Source organism: Vipera berus (genome assembly GCF_964194415.1).
Source record: "Vipera berus genome assembly, chromosome: 16".
Classification (NCBI taxonomy): Eukaryota; Metazoa; Chordata; class Lepidosauria; order Squamata; family Viperidae; genus Vipera; species Vipera berus.
Window position 1 is genome coordinate 4823800 of NC_138219.1, and position 20340 is coordinate 4844139.

At 45.3% G+C, this 20340-nt stretch overlaps 1 protein-coding gene across 7 annotated transcripts in view; it reads right to left on the bottom strand.

Moving 5' to 3' along the window:
• The window catches only part of EHBP1L1 (EH domain binding protein 1 like 1), a 44889-nt gene that overhangs the window by 17411 nt on the left and 7138 nt on the right, over positions 1-20340 (bottom strand). For 3 of the 7 annotated variants that reach the window (XM_081340352.1, XM_081340347.1, XM_081340348.1), the window contains 8 exons: positions 12449-12506; positions 11842-11937; positions 10779-10832; positions 8839-9017; positions 7579-7733; positions 6105-6140; positions 4678-4767; positions 3990-4302 (listed from right to left, as the gene is read on the bottom strand). In XM_081340352.1, the coding sequence (XP_081196478.1) occupies positions 3990-4302; positions 4678-4767; positions 6105-6140; positions 7579-7733; positions 8839-9017; positions 10779-10832; positions 11842-11883 (869 nt within the window). In that variant the 5' untranslated portion in view covers positions 11884-11937; positions 12449-12506. Of the gene's footprint in view, positions 1-3989; positions 4303-4677; positions 4768-6104; positions 6141-7578; positions 7734-8838; positions 9018-10778; positions 10833-11841; positions 11938-12448; positions 12507-14086; positions 14161-20340 lie in introns of all 7 variants that reach the window. The other 4 variants (XM_081340350.1, XM_081340353.1, XM_081340349.1 and 1 more) reach the window with 4 other exon arrangements.

Genomic DNA, 20340 nt, shown 5'->3' on the forward strand with positions numbered 1-20340 from the left:
GTCTAATTGCCTCGTGCAAAAACAACTTTGGGATTAGAGAACTTAATTCCCACGGGATGGGAAGGACCGGAGAGTCCCTCTCAGCCCCCAGAATGATGTTTTAATTAAAATGGAGGAGGCTTTTCATCCCGAATTCTATCTGTCCTAGAGGCAATTCAAAGAGAAATTATTTAATCAGACTACGGCCAAGTAGTCCTCAATTTACGACTGGTGACTTAGTGATTGTTTGAAGTTACGACAGAACTCGCTAGCCCAGGGGTAGGCAACCTGGGCTCTTTGACGACTCGGGGACTTCAATTCCCAGAATTCCTGAGCCAGCATGGCTCAGCTTGGAAACCTCTCCCTTTCCCCTCAGACTGGCTGGCTCAGGAATTCTGGGAGTTGAAGTCATAAAAGAGCCAAGGTGGCCTACCCCTGGCCTAGGGGTACTAATGACCTGATGGTCTCCCCCACACACACACAATCACATAACAACATGTCAGGTGCTTGGCAGTTAGATTGGATTTACGGCCGTTTGCAACGTGCGTTTTATCACATTTTTAGCTCCAAAACTGGCAGTGGCTGGCAAAACCGGTCCATAGCAAGCAAAGAATTTGCTTAATAACGACTGTTTACGACGGTTGCAAAAAGGTACTAAAATGGGGTGACTCAACTTTACGACCACAATGAGCAGGCTCCGTTACAGTTGCAACTTGAGGACTATGGGTAGTCCTCGAGTGACGACCGCAAGGGAGCCACAATTTCTGTGGCTAAGGCATACATTCGTTAAGGGAGTTCTGCCCCCTCTTGCGACTTTTCTGGCCAATGCCGTTAAGTGAATCACCGCAAATGTTCACTTAAGTCACACGGACGATAAGTGAATCTGGCTTCCCCCATTGACTTTGTTTGTCAGAAGGTCGCAAAAGGGGATCGCGTGACCCTGGGACTCTGCGACCGTTATATATATGAATCAGTTGCCAAGTGCCTGAATTTTGATCTCGGGATGCTGCAACGGTCGTAAGTATGGAAAACGGTCATAAGTCCCTTTTTCCAGTGCCACTGTAGCTTTGAACGGTCACTAAACAAACTGTTGTAAGTCGAGGACTACCTGTACTGTAGGATGCATGAACTTTTTCTCTCTTCCCACCCCCCCCTCTTTTTCATTTTGCCCATGGTTTATTTTTGTTTCAAAGCCTTTGGTGTTTTTATTTTCTTTCGTCTCTTCAATTAAAAGGAGAAAATACTAGGTTTTTTTTTTCAGGGGATAGCCCCAAATCATGCAACAATATCTGTTACATTTATTATTATTATTATTATTATTAATAATAATAATAATAATAATAATAATAATAATAATAATAATAATAATAATAATTTTATTTGTATACCGCCCTTCTCCCGAAGGACTCAGGGCGGTGAACAGGGCAGTACATATTAAAAGACAAAGTACAAAGATTAAAAAAAGATTAAACAAATGCCCACAAATAAATTAAAACACATTAAAAGTAAGTTAAAACACATTAATAAATCAGCATAATGCTGATTTTCGGTGTATTGTTTGTTTTGTTGCTGTACACCACCTAGTTTGAGTTGGGCAGTTTTAAAAATCCAATTAACGGATGGATGGATGGATGGATATGATAACCAGAGTGGTTGCAGTGATGAAGCCAGAAGGTATAAAGCAGGAGATATAAAGCAGGAGACCCTGAGTTCGAATCCCAACTTGGGCCCAAAGCCAGCCGGATGGCCTTTGGGCCAGCCACGTTCTTTCAGCCCTAGGAAAAAGGCAATGGCAATCCACTTTCAAAAATCCTTGCCAAGAAGATGGCAGGGATTTGCCCAGGCAGTCTCCAAGAATTAGGATAGGATTGAAAGGAAGCAAAATGGATGGTATAAGACTCCTTCCTTGAGCAGGGGTTAGACTAGAGGACCTCTGAGGTCCCTTCCAGGCCTAGGACTCTTATGATTCTAATGGCTATTAATAAGGACAGCTATATGCAACTCTTCCACAATCAGAGGCAAATCTAAGCACAAGAGAGCCGGTCCGTTTATACTTGGCTTGTGGATAAATTCTGGGCTAGGGTTTTTTTGGGTGAAACTGGGCAAAATGTGATGCCAAGGAATGAAACCTCAAGGTGGTTAAAGCACCTGGGACAGGCTATTCTGCTCAACAAAGAAATCTCCCTAAAAAGTATTTTACTGGAAAGGAAGAAGAAAAATAGAAGGGGAAGAAAGAACGGAAGGGAGAAGGAGGGATAACAGAATAATATAACGGAGGTAGAAGGGACCTTGAAGATCTTCTAGTCCAGCCCCCCGATCACGCAAAAGACCCTATTCCATTTCAGACAAGTGACTGTCCAGTGTCTTCTTAAAAGACTCCAGTGATGGAGCATCCACAATTTCTGGTAGTAAACTGTTCCACTGGTGGATTGTTCTCACTATTAGGAAGTTTCTCCTTTATTCTAGGTTGCTTCTCCCCTTGATTAGTTTCCATCCGTTGCTTCTTGTCCTGCCTTCAGGGGCTTTGGAGAAGAGCTTGACCACCCCACCTCTTCTTTGTGGCAGCCCCTCAAATATTGGAAGACTCCAAGCAAGTCACCCCTAGTCCTTCTTTTCGTTAGAGTAGATATATCAAGGAAAGAATGACAGATGACAGATGAATGGAATGACAGATAGAAGGAAAGAGATATAGAGACAGAGATGGAAATAGATGGAGAGATGATAGGTAGATAGAGATAGATAGATAGATAGATAGATAGATAGATAGATAGATAGATAGATAGATAATGGTTGATAGATGGACGGAAGAGATAGATAGATAGATAGATAGATAGATAGATAGATAGATAGATAGATAGATAGATAGATAGATATGGATAGAGATAGATAGATAGATAGATAGATAGATAGATAGATAGATAGATAGATAGATAGATAGATAGATAGATGATGGTTGATGATAGATGGACGGAAGAGATAGATAGATAGATAGATAGATAGATAGATAGATAGATAGATAGATAGATAGATATGGATAGAGATAGATAGATAGATAGATAGATAGATAGATAGATAGATAGATAGATAGATAGATAGATATGGATAGTGATAGATAGATAGATAGATAGATAGATAGATAGATAGATAGATAGATAGATAGATAGACAGACAGACAGACAGACAGACAGACAGACAGAATGGATGGGCGGACAGACAAAGACAGACAGACAGAGTGGATGGATGGATGGATTGGATTGATGGATAGAAAGAAAGGAAGGAAGGAAGGAAGGAAGGAAGGAAGGAAGGAAGGAAGGAAGGAAAGAAGGATGAGGCAGGGAGGAAGCGACTCTCCAGTTTAAGATCCTAAAGCAGCAAAATATCAAAAGGAGAATTTACTGCCCTCACTTGGTGTCCTTTTTAAGGTTTAACTTCGGTCAGGGCAGGCAAGCAAGGCAGTGACTCCGTGGCGGCGTCCTTGCTCTGCCTCCCCCTCCAATCCTTCTGAACTGCAAAACGCCCCCCCTTCCTTCTCCTCCCCCCAGTGTTCTCACTTCCCATTCCTTCCGACTGCCAACTTCTCCTTTCCACTCTCGGTGAAGCCCACTCAACATTTCCAAGGCAGGGGTGGGGTAGGGTGGGGCGAGAAGGGGTGGGTGGGAGGAAATTACATCCAGCAGGCCTCTCCTCCCTCTCACCCCCCCTTCCCCTCCAGCTAAAGAAAGCAGAAGCCAAAGTGGCCGGCCGCTGCCCTGCTTTGTGGTGCCACTTTCTTTTAAGCCACCCCAAATAAAAAAGGCATCCTTGACTGCCAAGGTTGGATCTCCTGCCTCCACCAGTGGGATAAACATAGGCAGGAGGTCCAAGGTGTGGGGCTGGCCTCCCTCAACCAGACCCACTGGATAACCCCTGGCGTGCCGGTGAGTCAGCCGCACCCCTGCCCCTCTCATCCTTGCAACAAAATTCCCGCTTCGGCACCCCAAAACCCGCTCTCAGAAGAAGGGGGTCCTCACCTGGTGTCGGCGGTACTCGGACACGCCGGCTCCGTGCTTTGGTGTTCCTCTTCGGCCCCGGCCTGCGCCGATGATGTTCGGGAAGTGTCCAGCATGCCGTTCTTGGTCCCTGGCCCTTCTGGGAGGGCACTCGGTGATCCCCCTGGACCGTTGGCCCCGCCGAGCCCCACACTCCCAGTTTTACGCTCCTCACCACTTACGTCAAAGGCGACCACGTCAGGAGCCACAGAAGCAGCCTTTGGCCCGGGCAGCGGAGAACCTCCGGCGATGTTTCCGTGGCTCGCCGGGGCTGGCTTGGAGACCGCGGCCACAGCTGCGAGGAGAAAGGGAGGAAGGTCAGAAGTGGCACGGCTGAGAATAGGTACAAGTAGTCCTCGAAAACGCCCACAGTGGAGCCCCAAATTTATGTGGTTAAGTGAGGCGTTTGCAAAGTAAGTTCTGCCCCACTTTAACGAGCTTTCTGGCCACGGTGGTGAAGTGAATCGGTGCAGTGATTCAGTTAGTAACATGGTTGTTAAGTGAATCCGGCTTCCCCCATTGGCTTTGCTTGTCCAAAGGTCGCAAAAGGGGATTTCCCCCCCCACCCCAAAAAAATCCGAGCATCATACAGGCAAATAAAAAGGCAACACTGGCACTTTTTAATATCCATTTTAATCCATTCACCGCCTCCCCATTTCCTTTAATTTACCTTCCTTGGGACCTGCCTTGGAAGGCGACGGAGAGCGGCCGGAGGGGTCTTCCTCCTCCTCAGCCAAGGGGTTCAGATCCCGGGATGTGTCTACATTAGGAAGAGGAGAGGTTGTCGTTAGGAAGGAAAGAGAGAGAAAAGGAAGAATTGGAGGAAAAAGGAAGGCTTGGGGCAAGACCCAGAAGAGACGAAGCTGTCGCAAGGGAGAAGATTCAAATTCTCTCTATCTATACCTCTATTTTTCTCTATCTATCTATCTATCTATCTATCTATCTATCTATCTATCTATCTATCTATCTATCTATCTATCTATCTATCTATCTATCATCTATCTCTCTCTGTATCTATCATCTCTCTATCCATCTCATCTGTATCTAATCTATCTCTGTCCTGTCTGTCATCAATCTATCTCTATCATCTAATCTATCTGTCATCTATTTTTCTATCATCTATCTATATTTATCTGTCTGTCTCGGTCTGTCTGTCTGTCTGTCTGTCTGTCTGTCTGTCTGTCTATCTATCTATCTATCTATCTATCTATCTATCTATCTATCTATCATTTCTCTATCTCTTATCTATATCTATCTAATCTATCTCTCTTCTCTCTCTCTCTCTATCATGTCATCAATCTCTATCATCTCTCATCTATCTCACATCTATTTTTCTATCATCTAATTTATGTCTGTCTGTCTATCATCTATCTATCTATCTATCATCTATCTATCTATCTATCATCTATCTATCTATCTATCTATCTATCTATCTATCTATCTATCTATCTATCTATCTATCTATCTATCTATCTATCTATCTATCTATCATCATCTCTCTCTCCATAAAAAACCAAGGATTTGCTGCTGAAAAGTCTGCTTCAAAGGCCCTGCGGTCCGATCCAACATGCCACCTCTGAGTTTCTAATCTATTACTTGTCCAAAGCTTATACAGGTAGTCCTCGATTTACAACCATTCATCTAGTGTCCATTCAAAGTTAAAAGCCCTCAAAAAAGTGAACTATGACCATTTCTTACGATTCTTGCAGCGTCCCCATGGTCACGTGATTAAAATTCAGAAGCTTGGCAACCAGCTCCTATTTATGACGGTCGCAGCGTCCCGGGGTCACATGATCCCCTTTTGCGACCTTCTGACAAACAAAGTCACCGGGGAAGCCAGATTCACTTAACGACCGTGCCACTAACTTAACAAATGCAGTGATTCACTCAACAACCGTGGCAAAGGGAAGTCGTAAAGTGGGAGAAAACTCACATAACAAATGTTTCACTATGCAACAGAAATTTTGGGCTCAGTTTTGGTCGTAAGTCGAGGACTTGCCTGTAGTGCCCAAAGTGCACTGTGCAAGCAACGAGTTCTAATCCCCACACATTATGCCGATCTCAAGCAGGGCCCTTGCAAAACCTGGGCTGGCCTACCTGGGAAATAGTTCACCGTAACGTTTTTGAGGAACCCTGAACAGGGAAGAGACAGACAGGAAGAGAAGAAGGAAAAAAGAGGGAAAATTGAGGTGGAAAAATGATCATAAACCGAGGTCAGAAGTGCAGAGTGCGAAATGTACGGAGAACGCATTTAGCTACATCAGAAACTGGGGCAACGGCAAAAGACAGGCTTGGTTAATCTTGCTTCTGTCGACGTCTCCTCCAAATCCCGCTTAAGGGGATTGAAGAGGATCCCGGAAATCACGGATGTGTCATGCAAGGTAAAACACGGGATCATCTGAATCACAATTGCTTCACGGTTCCCGAATCCGGGTCATTTTCCAAAGCGCAAAGCCAAAAAAGCCACACCAGCCAATTATTTAGACTTCTAAACTCTAGGGACTGTATTGCAGCTCCCTCCCAACGCGAGCAAAAATCAGAAAGCACACGTCGTCCTTGACTTGCGACCGTTCATCTAGTGACCGTTTGAAGTTGCAACAGCGCCGAGAAAAGGGCCTTATGACCGTTTTACACACTTACGACTGTTGCAGCAATCCCAGGGTCACGTGATCAAAATTCAGAGGCTTGGCAACCGACTCACGTTTATGACGGTCGCGGTGTCCGGGGGTCACGTTATCCCCTTTTTGCATCCTCAAAGTCAATGTGGAAGCCCAGATTCACTGAACAAGAGTGTTATTAATTTAACAACTGCAGCGATTCACTTAAATGTCCCGAGAAAGGTCGTAAAATGGGGCAAAACCCATTTAGCAGAGAGGTAAAAAAAACCATCAAGCCCAAATTATATTTCAATGAAGAAATATTGTTTTTGTCCGTGCCTAGAATATAAGGTTGGACAAAAGACTGCCCAAGTATAAGAAGTCCTCGATTTATGACCATAATCGAGCCCAAAATTTTTGTTGCTAAGCGAGACAGTTGTTAAGTGAGTTTTGCCCCATTTTACAACCTTTCTTGCCACCGTTAAGCAAGTTTGTAACACGGTTGTTAAGTGAATCGGATTCGCCATTGAAGAAAATTGCAAAAGGGGATCACATGACCCCGGGATGCTGCGACCGTCATAAATACGAGTCAGTTGGCAAGTGTGCAAATTGTGATTATCTGACCGCGGGGATGCTGCAACAGTCGTGTGAAAAATGGGACACTTTTTTCACTGCCGTGGTAACTTTGACCGGTCACTAAATGAGCTGTTCGTAAGTCGAAGACTGACTGTACTTTCCGATTTGCACGATTCGGTCCACGTCGTTTCACAATAAAGTAGAATTCGTTCACCTGGCCGTGCTTCCTGCCTCGTCTGCCAAGGTAAGCCTGACAGGTCGTTAAGTGAGGACTACCGGTTAACTCTGGCTATGGAATTCTGGGAGTTGAAGTCCGGACATCTTAAGGTGCCTAAGGCTGAGAAACAAGGGGTCAGGGAGAAGGGAAATGCCTTGGCTGGGAGGGGACCCCCTCCCACCTTTAGAGGACGCTGTGTGTCCCGCGGCGTCTTCCACCCGGTCATGTTTTGGGGTGTCTTCCATCTCCTCGTCGCTTTCGACAAAATCCTCCAAATTGCCAATGTCGGAAGGCTTGAAACTCATCAGACTGGCCAGGCTTTGCATGTCTTCATCCCTGCAGAGAGAAGGGGGCAGTCCTAAGAACCAGACCCATCACCGCTTTTATTTTAATCCCCCCCCCACTTCCCCCTTGCATTTTTGGATTCGCAAAACATCCCAGGATGGGCTTCAGACAGGATGGGGTAAAATCGGTGTTGTGCAGCTGTTTCGTTCCGTTTTAGGGTGGCTAGCTTTCTGCGTCCTCTCTGGCGTGTCGTGGGAATGCAATGGATATTTTTGTTTATTTAGATCCCTGCCTTTATTATTTTGGCAAATAACTCAAGGCAGAGAACATATCCAATGTTCTTTCTATTTCCCTCACAACAGGCCTGTGAGGTGGGCTGGCTGAGAGAGAGAGAGCTTTCGTGCCTAAGGCAGGACTAGAACTCTCTCTCTCCTGGTGATTGGCCCAGAGTCACCCAGCTGCCTTTCGTGCCTAAGGCAGGACTAGAACTCACCGTCTCCCGGTTTCTATCCTGATGCCTTAACCACTAGACAAGGGGTAGGCAACCTCGGCTCTTTTATGACTCATGGACTTCAACCCCCAGAATTCCTGAGCCACCTATGCTGGCTCAGGAATTCTGGGAGTTGAAGTCCATGAGTCATAAAAGAGCCGAGGTTGCCTACCCCTGCATCTATCTATCCATCCATCCATCCATCCGATCTCTCTCTCTCACACACACACACACATACACACACGTAGTCCTTGACTTACAACCATTCATTTAGGTCACAACAGCACTGAAAAAATGATTTACGACCATTTTTCGCACCGTTGCAACATCCCCACGGTCACGTGATCAACATTCGGACATTTGGCAACCGACTCTTCCTTATGACGGCTGCCGTTTCCGAGGGTCACGTGATCCCCTTTTGCGACCTTCTGACAAGCAAAATCAACAGGGGGGAAGCCAGATTCACCTGTTCCTAATTTAACCACTGGAGTGATTCACTTAACAGCCGTGCCAAGAAAGGGCGTGAAATGGGGCAAAACGCACTTCACTTACCGACAGAAATTTTTTTGGGGGGGCCCCCCTCAATTGTGGACACAAGTCAAGGACTACCCAGAGAACATCGGCCCCAGCTTTCTAAGAAGGATGCTTCCCCGCTCTGTGACTCACGTGGCTTTTCCCTCGTGCAAGAAGACGCACGAGAGGGTCAGCCGGAGAGACGCGGCCACCACTTTCACGGACTTGGGCTTCAGCTTCAGGTTCAAATCCACCTGGTTGGGCGTCTGGCTGGCAAAGCGCTTCAAGTTGAGGTCGGCCGAGGCGAGGACCTTACGTTGCCCCTTCGATTCCTGCCACGAGAGTTGCACATTTTTAATGGGTAAAATTCCTCCCTCACCCGCCCGTGTTTTTCTTTGCACCCTGGGGCTCACCATTCGAACACAAGACTGAAATCTTCCCCAGATGGTTATAAAAGCAAAAATCGCTCCCGTCAAGGCCAGAAAATTAAACTGTAAACGGATTGTCTAAATAGGCTTTCCGAAGAAGGCCTTAACATCCGTCATATTCGAGTGAAAAAGTCGGGAAGAAGGAAAGAGGATTTCCAGTGGCAGGGAGTTCCACAGTTTAGTTGGGTTGTTTTTTTTTAGATAATAACCTTTATTGTCATTTTTTACTGTGGGCACAATGGCACACATTAAAAATGAAATTTAGTTGCTTGCTCTCAAAGTGTACACATACATAAAACAAAGTGTACACATACATAAAACACATTTAGAACATACTATATACAATATAGGGACGCGGTGGCTCAGTGGGTTAGGACGCTGAGCTTGTCGATCGGAAGGTCGGCAGTTTGGCGGGTCGAATCCCGAGTGCCGCGTAGCAGAGCGAGCGCCTGTTACTCGTCCCAGCTTCTGCTAACCTAGCAGTTCGAAAGCATGTAAAAATGCAAGTAGAAAAATAGGGACCACTCCGGTGGGAAGGTAACAGCGTTCCGTGCGCCTTTGGTGTCCAGTCATGCCGGCCACATGACCACGGAGACGTCCTCGGACAAGCGCTGGCTCTTCGGCTTTGAAACGGAGATGAGCACCGGCCCCTAGAGTCGGAAACGACTAGCATGCACGTGCGGGGGAACCTTTACCTTTACCTATATACAATATATGTATAGCCCTACACCCTTACGTATAAGTAACATATAAATATTAAGGGACCTTCCGTAGGCTCCAGCCATCCTTGCCTCAAAGGAAAAAAAAAGATTTTAAAAGGAAGCTGAGAATGAATAAAAAGCACCTGGATGCTTTCTATATTTCTTCCCAAACAATTGCCAGCATGTACCATTGTTTAGCGACTGTTCAAAGTTTCAATGGCACTGAAAAAAGTGAATTAGGACCGGTCCTTGCACTTATGACCGTTGTAGCATCCTCACAGTCACACAAAATTCAGGAACTGGCAGCCAGTTTGCATTTATAACAATTGCTTATTGAAATGAATGCGTTCAGTTAATGACCGCCGCGAAAAAAAGGCGGGAAATTTATTTCCAGTCACGTAAGTGCCTCCAGTTAGGACTCGAATGACTTACGACCATAATTCTGAGCTCAATTGTGGTTATAAGTCGAGGACTATCTTTAATCAAAGGGTATGAGAGACTGTGGGTTTTTTTAAAAAAATCCATGTAGTCCCCAACTTACAACAGTTCATTTACTGACCTTCCAGTTACAATGACACGGGACTTGTGAACATTTTTCACATGTAGAGCCATTGCGGCATCCCCGTGGTCACGTGATCGAAAGTCGGCCGCTTGGCAACTGACTCATATTTATGACGATCACTTAATGACCGTGTTCCTAACTTAACAACTTCAGGGATTGACTTTTAACAAATGTGGCCAGGGAAGTCGCGAAATGGGGCAAAACTCACTTAGAAGAAAAACAGAAAATTGGGGCTCAATTGCGGTCGTAAGTTGAGGACTACCTGCACTGACCAACTAAAGACCTGAGGCCAATTTCCAGAAAAGCATTTTGCCCGCCCATTTTGCTGTAAAAACCTGCAGGCGAATCTCCCTGTCCCGTAACTGGCAATCACCAGAATCCAACCCAAGATTTGAGACGTACATTTTCCACCACAAAGGTCCAGTCTTTATCTTCGTATTCTTCCACGTGGGGGTCCTGGAAGACAAAAGTAGAGAGTCAGCTGGAGGGTCTCCAACCAGAAAAAAAGCCAAGTTTGATCCATCCTTTGCATAAGAGGACATGCATTAGCAACGAGGCACAATTTAATTAGAACGCAGAATAACGGGGACCTTGGAGGACATCTAGTCCAACCCCACTGCTCAAGCAGGAAACTTACTATTCTGGACAAATGGTTGTCCAATCTCTTCTTAAAAGCCTCCAGTGATGGAGCAGCCACCACTTCTGGTGGCAAGCTGTTCCACTGGTTAATTGTCCTCACTGTCAGGAAGTTTCTACTTAGTTCCAGGTTGCTTCTCTCCTTGATTAGTTTACATCCGTGGTTACTTCTCCTGCCCTCAGCAAGTCAATTCCCTTTTTTTTTCCGGCAGTCTCCCAAATATTGGAAGATGCTACCATGTCACTCCTAATCCTTCTCGTTGATAGGCTAGATAGACCTAATTTCTACTAGGCAGGAAACAAATTCCTTTCTTGAAATCCAAATTAATTCTGCTTGCTTGGATGAGCTACCGTCTTCCCAGTCTGCTAACAGGTCCAGGAATTAACTATCTGACCCCTCAAAGAGTTAAATGTAAGTTTTTCTATGTGCAAAGACCTCCCCTGTGAAATGGGCACCCCGCCTCCTTATGTGTTAAATTGCAAGGATGTGCAACAGCCAACTAAAAATTGCAAGCACTTTCTCCGTTTTTCTGGTGTGCCTTGGACACGCAACCCCAAAGGCAAACCCTTTTGAAAAGTTTATTTCTCCCATTCAAGCTCAAATTCAGGAAACAAACATTCCGCCCCCCCCATCCCATCACTTCATCATGTAATTAGTTCAGTGCTGGGGTTTTATGTGTGTGTGTGTGTGCGCCCTCATCCTTCTGCTTCGCTTGGCAAAGCATGGATAAAAGTACGGATCAGGGCAACGTGTGAAGGAGATTCCCGAGACAAGAATTCTCTTATATCTGCCGACGGGGTCCTCGGTCTGACGACGGGGTTCCCGTACCCGATAAAGTGTGACCATAATGTCCACGTTTTCGGGCACCATCCATACCACCTCGCCCCGGTAAGGATTCTTGATGCCCGGTTGCCAGCTGTGAGCCTGTGAAAAACCAGAAGAGATTAAAAATTTTAAACCGCCCCCCACAACACAAAATAACACAAAACACAGGTAGTCCTCGAGTTATGGCTGTAACGGAGCCCAAAAAATTTACAGAGATTCTCAATCATCCAGGTCCCGATTGTCCCAAAGTTGTTTTATTTTCCAAAAAGCAACTGGACTTTCTTGGGTTTTTCCCTTGAAAACGTTTCACTTCTCACCAAGAAGCTTCTTCAGTTCTTCTTCAACGTCTGAAGAACTGAGGAAGCTTCCTGGATGAGAAGCGAAATGTTTTCAAGGAAAAAAACCAAGGAAGTCCAGTTGCCTTTTGGAAAAGCACCTTTGGGACAACCTGGAGTAGGAGACTCGGATCGGATGCTAGCAGACATTTGAGCTCATTATTTTTTTTTATTGATTAAAATTTATAATAAATTTATACACTGATTGAGGCGACTCCTCCCGCAGATAAAGAAATAAGATTTTAATCTGATCCCCTCTAAGCTCAGAAAATCACCTTGGAGCAAATCCGACGGTTCCTCCGAGTCCAAACCACAACGAGCTTGTCCGGCTGCCTGTGGTTGGGAGAGAGAAAACAAGTCAATTGCAAGAACTAAACCAAAAGTGACCAAGCCATTAGTCCACAAGATTTCATGGGTGGTCGGGGCTGCAATTACTACACAGGGAGCAGGTTAAGGTGGTGCAACCAATGGGGTTTGTGGTAGTAAGGTCCCTTCCGTCTCTGTGATTCTATGTTCTCTATTTTTCAAGAGAGCTCGGCACAAAAGCGGGGCAACCAGATCGAGGGCTGTGCACCGGCTCCTGTCCAGCCCAGGGTTTATCTGCCATGCCAGCCGTGTGTGGGCGAGGTTCCTGACCGCCTGGGGAGCAGGGCTGGGCCGCAGCCGGTTGCGGCACCGGGTGTTGCAAGAGGCTGGCTCTGCTAACGTCTTGCACGTCTTCCTCCTTTGCACCCAGCCGGGCTTCCTAAGTTCTTAAGCGAGCTTCTGAGATTCTAAAGAACCTTCTAACCTCCTAAGGGATCTACTAAGATTCTAAGGAAGCTCCTAAGATTCGAAGGAACCGTCTATTTTTTTAAGGGACCGGCTAAGGTTCGAAGGAAACTGCTAAGTTCTTAAGGAACTTACTAATGTTCTAAGGAAGCTTCTAAGAGTCGAAGGAATTGGATTTATTAAATGGAACATCTAAAGATTAAACATATGTTTAATTATGGGTAAAAAGAACAGAAAATTTTCAGAAATAAACAGGATTCTAAGGAATCTTCTAAAGAACCTACTAAGATTCTAAGGAATCTTCTACCTTCTTAAAGGTAAAGGTAAAGGTTCCCCCGCACATGCGTGCTAGTCGTTTCCGACTCTAGGGGCCGGTGCTCATCTCCGTTTCAAAGCCGAAGAGCCAGCGCTTGTCCGAGGACGTCTCCGTGGTCATGTGGCCCTACTAAGATTCAAAGGAATCTTCTAACTTCTTAAGGGACCTACTAAGATTCTAAGGAATCTTCTACCTTCTTAAGGGACCTACTAAGATTCTAAGGAATCTTCTAACTTCTTAAGGGACCTACTAAGATTCTAAGGAATCTTCTACCTTCTTAAGGGACCTACTAAGATTCTAAGGAATCTTCTAACTTAAGGGACCTACTAAGATTCTAAGGAATCTTCTAACTTCTTAAGGGGCCTACTAAGATTCTAAGGAATCTTCTACCTTCTTAAGGGACCTACTAAGATTCTAAGGAATCTTCTACCTTCTTAAGGGACCTACTAAGATTCTAAGGAATCTTCCAACTTCTTAAGGGACCTACTAAGATTCTAAGGAATCTTCTAACTTCTTAAGGGACCTACTAAGATTCTAATCTAAGAAATCTTCTAAAGAACCTTCTAAGATTCTAGGGGATCTTCTAAATTCTTAAGGACTCTGAGATTCTAAGATTGTAAGCACGGTAGATTTTTTGCTATCCCAATTATTGCAATATTTGAAATTTTACCTATTGTTGGGTGGGGGGAGTGAGTTTGGCTGGGGATGGCCTGGCTGGGGAATTCTGGGAGTTGAAGTCCACACACTTTAAAAGTTGTCAAGGTTGAGAAATGCTGGTCCCTGGCATTGGTTATGTTAGTAACTCCAAATTCTCATCTGTCCTTACCCCTCATCTTGTTGCTTGGAGAGATCTGATGCTTCTCTCATTTCTCCAGGCTAGTGGCCAAAAGCTAAATTTAGCTGGGGGGGGGGGAGAAGAGTCATTAATCTAGTCAGGTGTTGGGTTAAATCTGGTTGCTAAAGAAATCCGATCTGTTCACCACACACTTTCCTCCTCTATTCAATGTCAACCAGATCCCTCGGAGAGACTTCAGTGGAGGCTAGATCTGGGGGTGGGGGAGACCAGGAAACCTAGATATCCTCTCTCTGCCTGAATTCCTACCACCTTGCAAGACTTATATTCATTTATTTAATTATTACATTTATTTGCCGCCCACAGGGTGCCGTGCCGCTAACTTGCCCAGCTTCCTACACTGGGTTAATTTTAAGCCTGGCTAATTTGGGGTTTGGGTGGCACAGAATTCAGAGCTTTGTCCCAATGGTGAAAATGGGTTTATTCAGTAACCAACGGATGGCGCTTTTCTTGCCACAGTTGTTAAGCGAAGCACTGCACCACTGTTAACTCACACGGTCGTTAAATGAATCAGGCTTCCCCCATTGACTTTGCTTGTCAGGAGGTCGCAAAAGGGGATGACGTGACCCCTGGGGACACTGCGACCGTCATAAGCATGAGTCAGTTGCCAAAGCGTCTAAATTTTGGTCACGTGCTGCAACAGTCATAAGTGTGAAAAATGGTCATAAAGTCACTTTATTCAGTGCCGTTGTAACTACAAATGGTCACTGAGAGAACTGTTGTAAATCAGGGACTGACTACCTGACACAGAATGACATAGTTGGAAGGGACCTCGGAGGTCTTCTAGTCCAACTCCCTACTCAGGCAGCAAACCAGGCCAGGGGTAGGCAACCTTGGCCCCTTCATGTCTCGTGGACTTCAACTCCCAGAATTCCTGAGCCAGCACGGCTCAGCTTGGAAACCCTCTCCATTTCTCCTCAGCATGGCTGGCTCAGGAATTCTGGGAGTTGAAGTCCAGGAGTCATAAAAGGGCCAAGTTTGAAAACCCCTGATTTAGAGTATAGGCCAGGGGTAGGCCACCTTGGCCCCTTCAGGACTCGTGGACTTCAACTCCCAGAGTTCCTGAGCCAGCACGGCTCAGCTTGGAAACCCTCTCCATTTCTCCTCAGCATGGCTGGCTCAGGAATTCTGGGAGTTGAAGTCCAGGAGTCCTAAAAGAGCCCAGGTTGCCTACCCCTGGTATACCATTTCAAACAAACGGTTGGCCAATCTCTCCTAAAAAGCCTCCACTGACGGAGCAACCACAACTTCTGGAGGCAAGTCGTTCCACTGGTTAATTGCCTTCACTGTCAGGAAATTCCAGGTTGCTTCTCTCCTTGATTAGTTTCTATCCGTTGCTCCTTGTCCTCCACTCAGGAGCTTTGGAAAATGGCCGGCTTTTTCTGGAGAAGGCATATTTACAGCCCTCAACCCACCCACCCCCGCTCCCAGAATGATTCGGGCAGGCGGGTGCCTTCAAAACAGACGTGCCCGTTGCTCTTCCCCATCCTGGAGAGAAACCTGGGTGCTTCCCTGGAGCCAAGGCTGAGCCCTGGGCTTCCTTCCGGGCAGCACCTTAGACGTGGCGTCTCAGAACATGCACAGACTGCCAAAAACCGAATTACAAAAAGCTGCCTCAGAGAGGCGACGGAGTCTGGCTTCGGCCTGGTGTCTCTTGCAAAGTCAGACTTGGCTCCGACGGGCTGCTAGGATGCCCGAGGCCTGGCGCAACAATTTCGGGCTGAACCGTGCCCAGCTGGGGCAAGCCGGGTGGCCCAGAAAGCTGGGTGGGGAGACCCCAGAGCCTGCCGTGAGGAAATTGCCCACCCCCTCCAAAAAAAAAAAAGCCCCCAATCCCAACGAGGCCGGAGTCTCTTTTTTCTCTTGCAAAAGTTCCTCCATTTCTTCTTCCTTTTTAGTCCACGCCGAAGGCGCCTCGTGATTCAAGCCCGAGCATATTTCTGTTTTCTTGCCCGCTTCCCCCCACCCCCCCCTCTTCTTTTCCGTTTACAGCTCAAATATTTATCGTTTCCCAAAACCTTATATGGAGGAACAGAACGGGGCGAGGAGGGAAAACAGGAACACGTTCCTTGGCAGCCAGGCTTTCCACCTCCTTCTGGTTCTCCTCCACCCAAAAAAAAAAACGCTTCCAGAAAAACAACGGAGAAACTCCGTGGACTCGAAAATCTTTGCAGAGGTCCAGGGGTCCTCTGGATACTGCAGGGCCTATCATTCCCAGCCAACCGGCACAGTGTCCGGCATCGTCTTTGTCCTGTGGGGGCTGCAAACCCCCCACCCCACCCCCCAAGCATCCCCAGCACGGGGAGATGATGGGAGTTGTAATCTAACTTTCTCGAAGTGCAAAGGTTTGTGTCAGAGGAATCAACGGCATATTCGTTCGTTTGCAGCCACCAGCTTTGTGGGTGCAACACAAAACCCCCAAGAAAATGTGGGGTTTTGCTCCCCTGAGCCGGATCTTTCCTCTTGCATAATCCCCCTTTTTCCTCTTATTTTATTCTCCAGTCAAAGCTCATAGGAAGGCGGTTCCACCTTTGCATAAGCTGAACCTGGCTTAACTGGACCGTGGTTTACCAAAGCAAGCCAATCACCTAGCTTCATCCCACATGGCGAGCCTGTCTAGGTTCATGCAAGCCCCTAAAGCACGGGGAATCGGAGAATTGTGAGGAACCCTGGAGGTCTTCTAGTCCAACCCCCCCCCCCACCGCCATCCTGAGTAAGAGTCCCAGCAAAATGACTGTTCAGCTTTTCTTTAAAAAAGTGTGAAAAAAATCTTATTTCCAATTTGAATTTCCCTTTGCAAAGTTTCCGACGATGGGTTCCTGTCCTATCCCTCAGGCATTTTGGAGAATAAATCCTTAGCTTTGGCTGGCCGGGGAATTCTGGGATTTGAAGTCTACCCATCCTCAAAGCATGCTGGATAGGGAATTCTGGGAGTTGGTTCACCTCTCTTAAAGCTTGTTAGCTAGGGAATTCTGGGACTTAAAAGTCCACCCATCTCAAAGTCTGCCAAGGTAGAGAAACAGTCTGCACCCTTTGCAAAAGTAATTTTAAGCTAGCTAACCCAACAGGTGTGCATTCCTTTGCCTGGTGAAAACTCAGCAACTGTAAACCAATTTCTGCTCCGTTGTGTTAACATTAGACACACCCTGGCTAGGTTTTCAAGCAAATAAATGAAAGGAAATAAGTAAAGCCTCCGACGGCGTTGTAGCCCCACGTGGTCTCTTTCGGTAAAGGTCAGCACGGCTGTGTTCAGCACGGCCAATCCTCCGCTGAGAAGGGGTTGGGCTAAATGACCTCTAGGATCCCCAGAACAGTAACATTTCCACCACGGTCCTTTTGCAGATGAGGCCTTTGCTTCATTTCAAAACCAGCTTTGAAAAGCCTGACATGGCAAATGGTAAAGAGGGAAGTTCAGAGAGGGCGGTTCTCAGAAGGAGCCAGAAACGTAAATTCCTGTGCCGAATAATGTCAACAGGGCGAACGATGTTTGTCCGTCTGTTTTTCTGTCTATCATCTATCTTCAATTTCAATTTCAATCAGAATAGAGCTGGAAGCGATCTTGGAGGTCTTCTAGTCCAACCCCCCTGCTCAGGCAGGAAACCCTATACCATGTCAGACAAAATGGCTGCCCAGTCTCTTCTTAAAAACTTCCAGTGTTGGAGCATTCGCAACTTCTGGTGGCGAGCTGTTCCACTGGTTAATTGTCCTCACTTTTAGGAAGTTTCTCCTTAGTTCCAGGTTGCTTCTCTCCTTGGTTAGTTTCCATCCGTTGCTTCTTGTCCTGCCTTCGGGCGCTTTGGAGAATAAGTTGACCCCCCCTCCTCTTTCTGGCAGCCCCAAACTGGATGTAGTATTCCAGGTGTGGTCTTACTAAAGTTCTATCTATCTATCTATCTATCTATCTATCTATCTATCTATCTATCTATCTATCTATCTATCTATCCATTCATTCCATCCTTCCACCCCATCCACCCATCCATCCATTATCTATCTATCCATCCATTATCTATCTATCCATCCATCCTCTATCTATCTATCTATCTATCTATCTATCTATCTATCTATCTATCTATCTATCTAATCATCTCCATTGTGTCTACCTGCCTATCCTGCCTGCCTGTCTATCACTCAATCGTGGCTATCTATGTATCTATCTCCAATCTGGCAGTTTTTATTCTAATTCCTTATGACGAGCGACAGATCTTATTAAGTAGCTAGGGAAGGTTTTTTATCTACAAATAACAATGAACGAATGATCAATTCTAGCCTGGACAGTTTAGCAACACAAAAGCCAACAGGCTCCCAAATTAAAAGACCATCCTGGCTATATCCTTGCAAGAACCTAAACCAGGTTAGTGAATGACCCAGACATAATATTCATAGAACAGGTTGGATTGGATAACCTCGGTATTTTTCACTACACAATTTGTCCAGCCAGTTTGAGATTGTAGTGAAGGTGCTGAGCTATAAACCAGGAGGCTGTGAGTTCTAGCTCTGCCTTAGGCATGGAAGCGGACTGGGTAACTTTGGGCCAGTCCTTCTCTCTCAGCCTGAGTCACCTCGCAGGGTTGTTGTTCCGAGGAAAATAGAAAAGTATGTTTGCTGCCTTGAGTTGAATATATGTGTGTGTGTGTGTGTGTGTGTGTGTGTATGTATACATATATATATGTATGTATATATATATGTGTGTGTGTGTGTGTGTGTGTATGTGTGTGTGTGCGCATGGGGGGGTGTGCATATATATGTATATAAAATATGGGATAACATCCTAGCAATAATAGTCATTCCAATCCATTTGATTAGCATGTAAACAAAATAATTTTTTTAAAATGAAATAGTGCTTGCTGGAGAATTGTGGGAATTGAAGTCCACACCATTTTGTCTGAAATGGTATAGGGTTTCCTGCCTGAGCAGGGGGTTGGACTAGAAGACCTCCAAGGTCCCTTCCAGCTGTGTTATTCTATTATTACTACCTCTTAAACTTGCTAAGGTTGAGAAACCCTGGACTTTACCAGGTTTTGCAGAGATACAGTCGTGCAAGGTTTACCCAGACCTCTTTGTGCTATGCTGTCCCATCATACTGTAACTTCCAGGATTGTCTGCTACATGGCACTATATATGGGCTTGCCCTTGAAGGCAGCTCCAAAGTGTCATCAGGTGCACAGTACCACACTACGTCAAAAATACCAGGACAGATGAACACAATTCACCTTTTGCACACCATCGCAGACTGGATTTCATTCAAGCGCATCACGCTGCACGCAGTTTTAAAACTTTCCAAACACTTTTAACCCAGACTGCCCAATCCAGAATCCCCCCCAATTTTCAGCAAACAGCAATTCTGGGACTTGTAGTCTCACTTTAAGTCAAGGGAGACAGTAACTTGTCAAGTGAAGAATGTAACCATCAAACATTTTCTTATGGACTAGCGTCTTGGTTCATCTGCCACAGGAATGCACACCATATTAACCAATGGATATATTAACCAATGGATAATATTAAAGTATAAATATATGACCTCAATACGAAGTCAAAGATGCCATCCCACAGTTGGAGCACAATTAAAAGACAGTTGCAATAGCTGTGCAAGTTATAACTGAACTAAAAAAATTCTACTTAAATAGACTTTGGTTTTCCACCTCCCAAAAGAGTTTCAAAATTATATATATATATATATATATATATATATATATATATATATATATATATATATATATATATATATATATATATATATATATATATATATATATATATATATATATATATTTATATATATATATATTTATATTTATATTTATATTTCTAACAAGCGTTTGCCTGTCCCCTCTCTTTCTGTGGTTATTTTTAATCTGGAGGGAATTTTTTTTAATTTTTTTTTCGCCTTTCAGAAAAAAACATTTGGCTGTGCTTGTCCCTTACAGCTGTTTTCCAGATTCTTTCTGGCTTTCTTTTAATCCTGACGTGAGGCCTTGAGTTATTTACATAACGAAGCGGGACTGTGTTTTGAATATATAGACAATATCAATCTCCTTTCTACCTAGCCTCCATTCACCACTTCCTGGTGTGCAAACCCCACCCACTAATTCTGTAATTTTTATTCCCCCCCCCCACACACACTCTCTAAAGATTCTGGTTCAAAGCTCACAAAACAGAGGAAGTTGTGTCATAATGCAAAGCTGCCCCGTTTGGCCCTGCCCTACCTGGAAAGGCCAAAAAAAAAACCA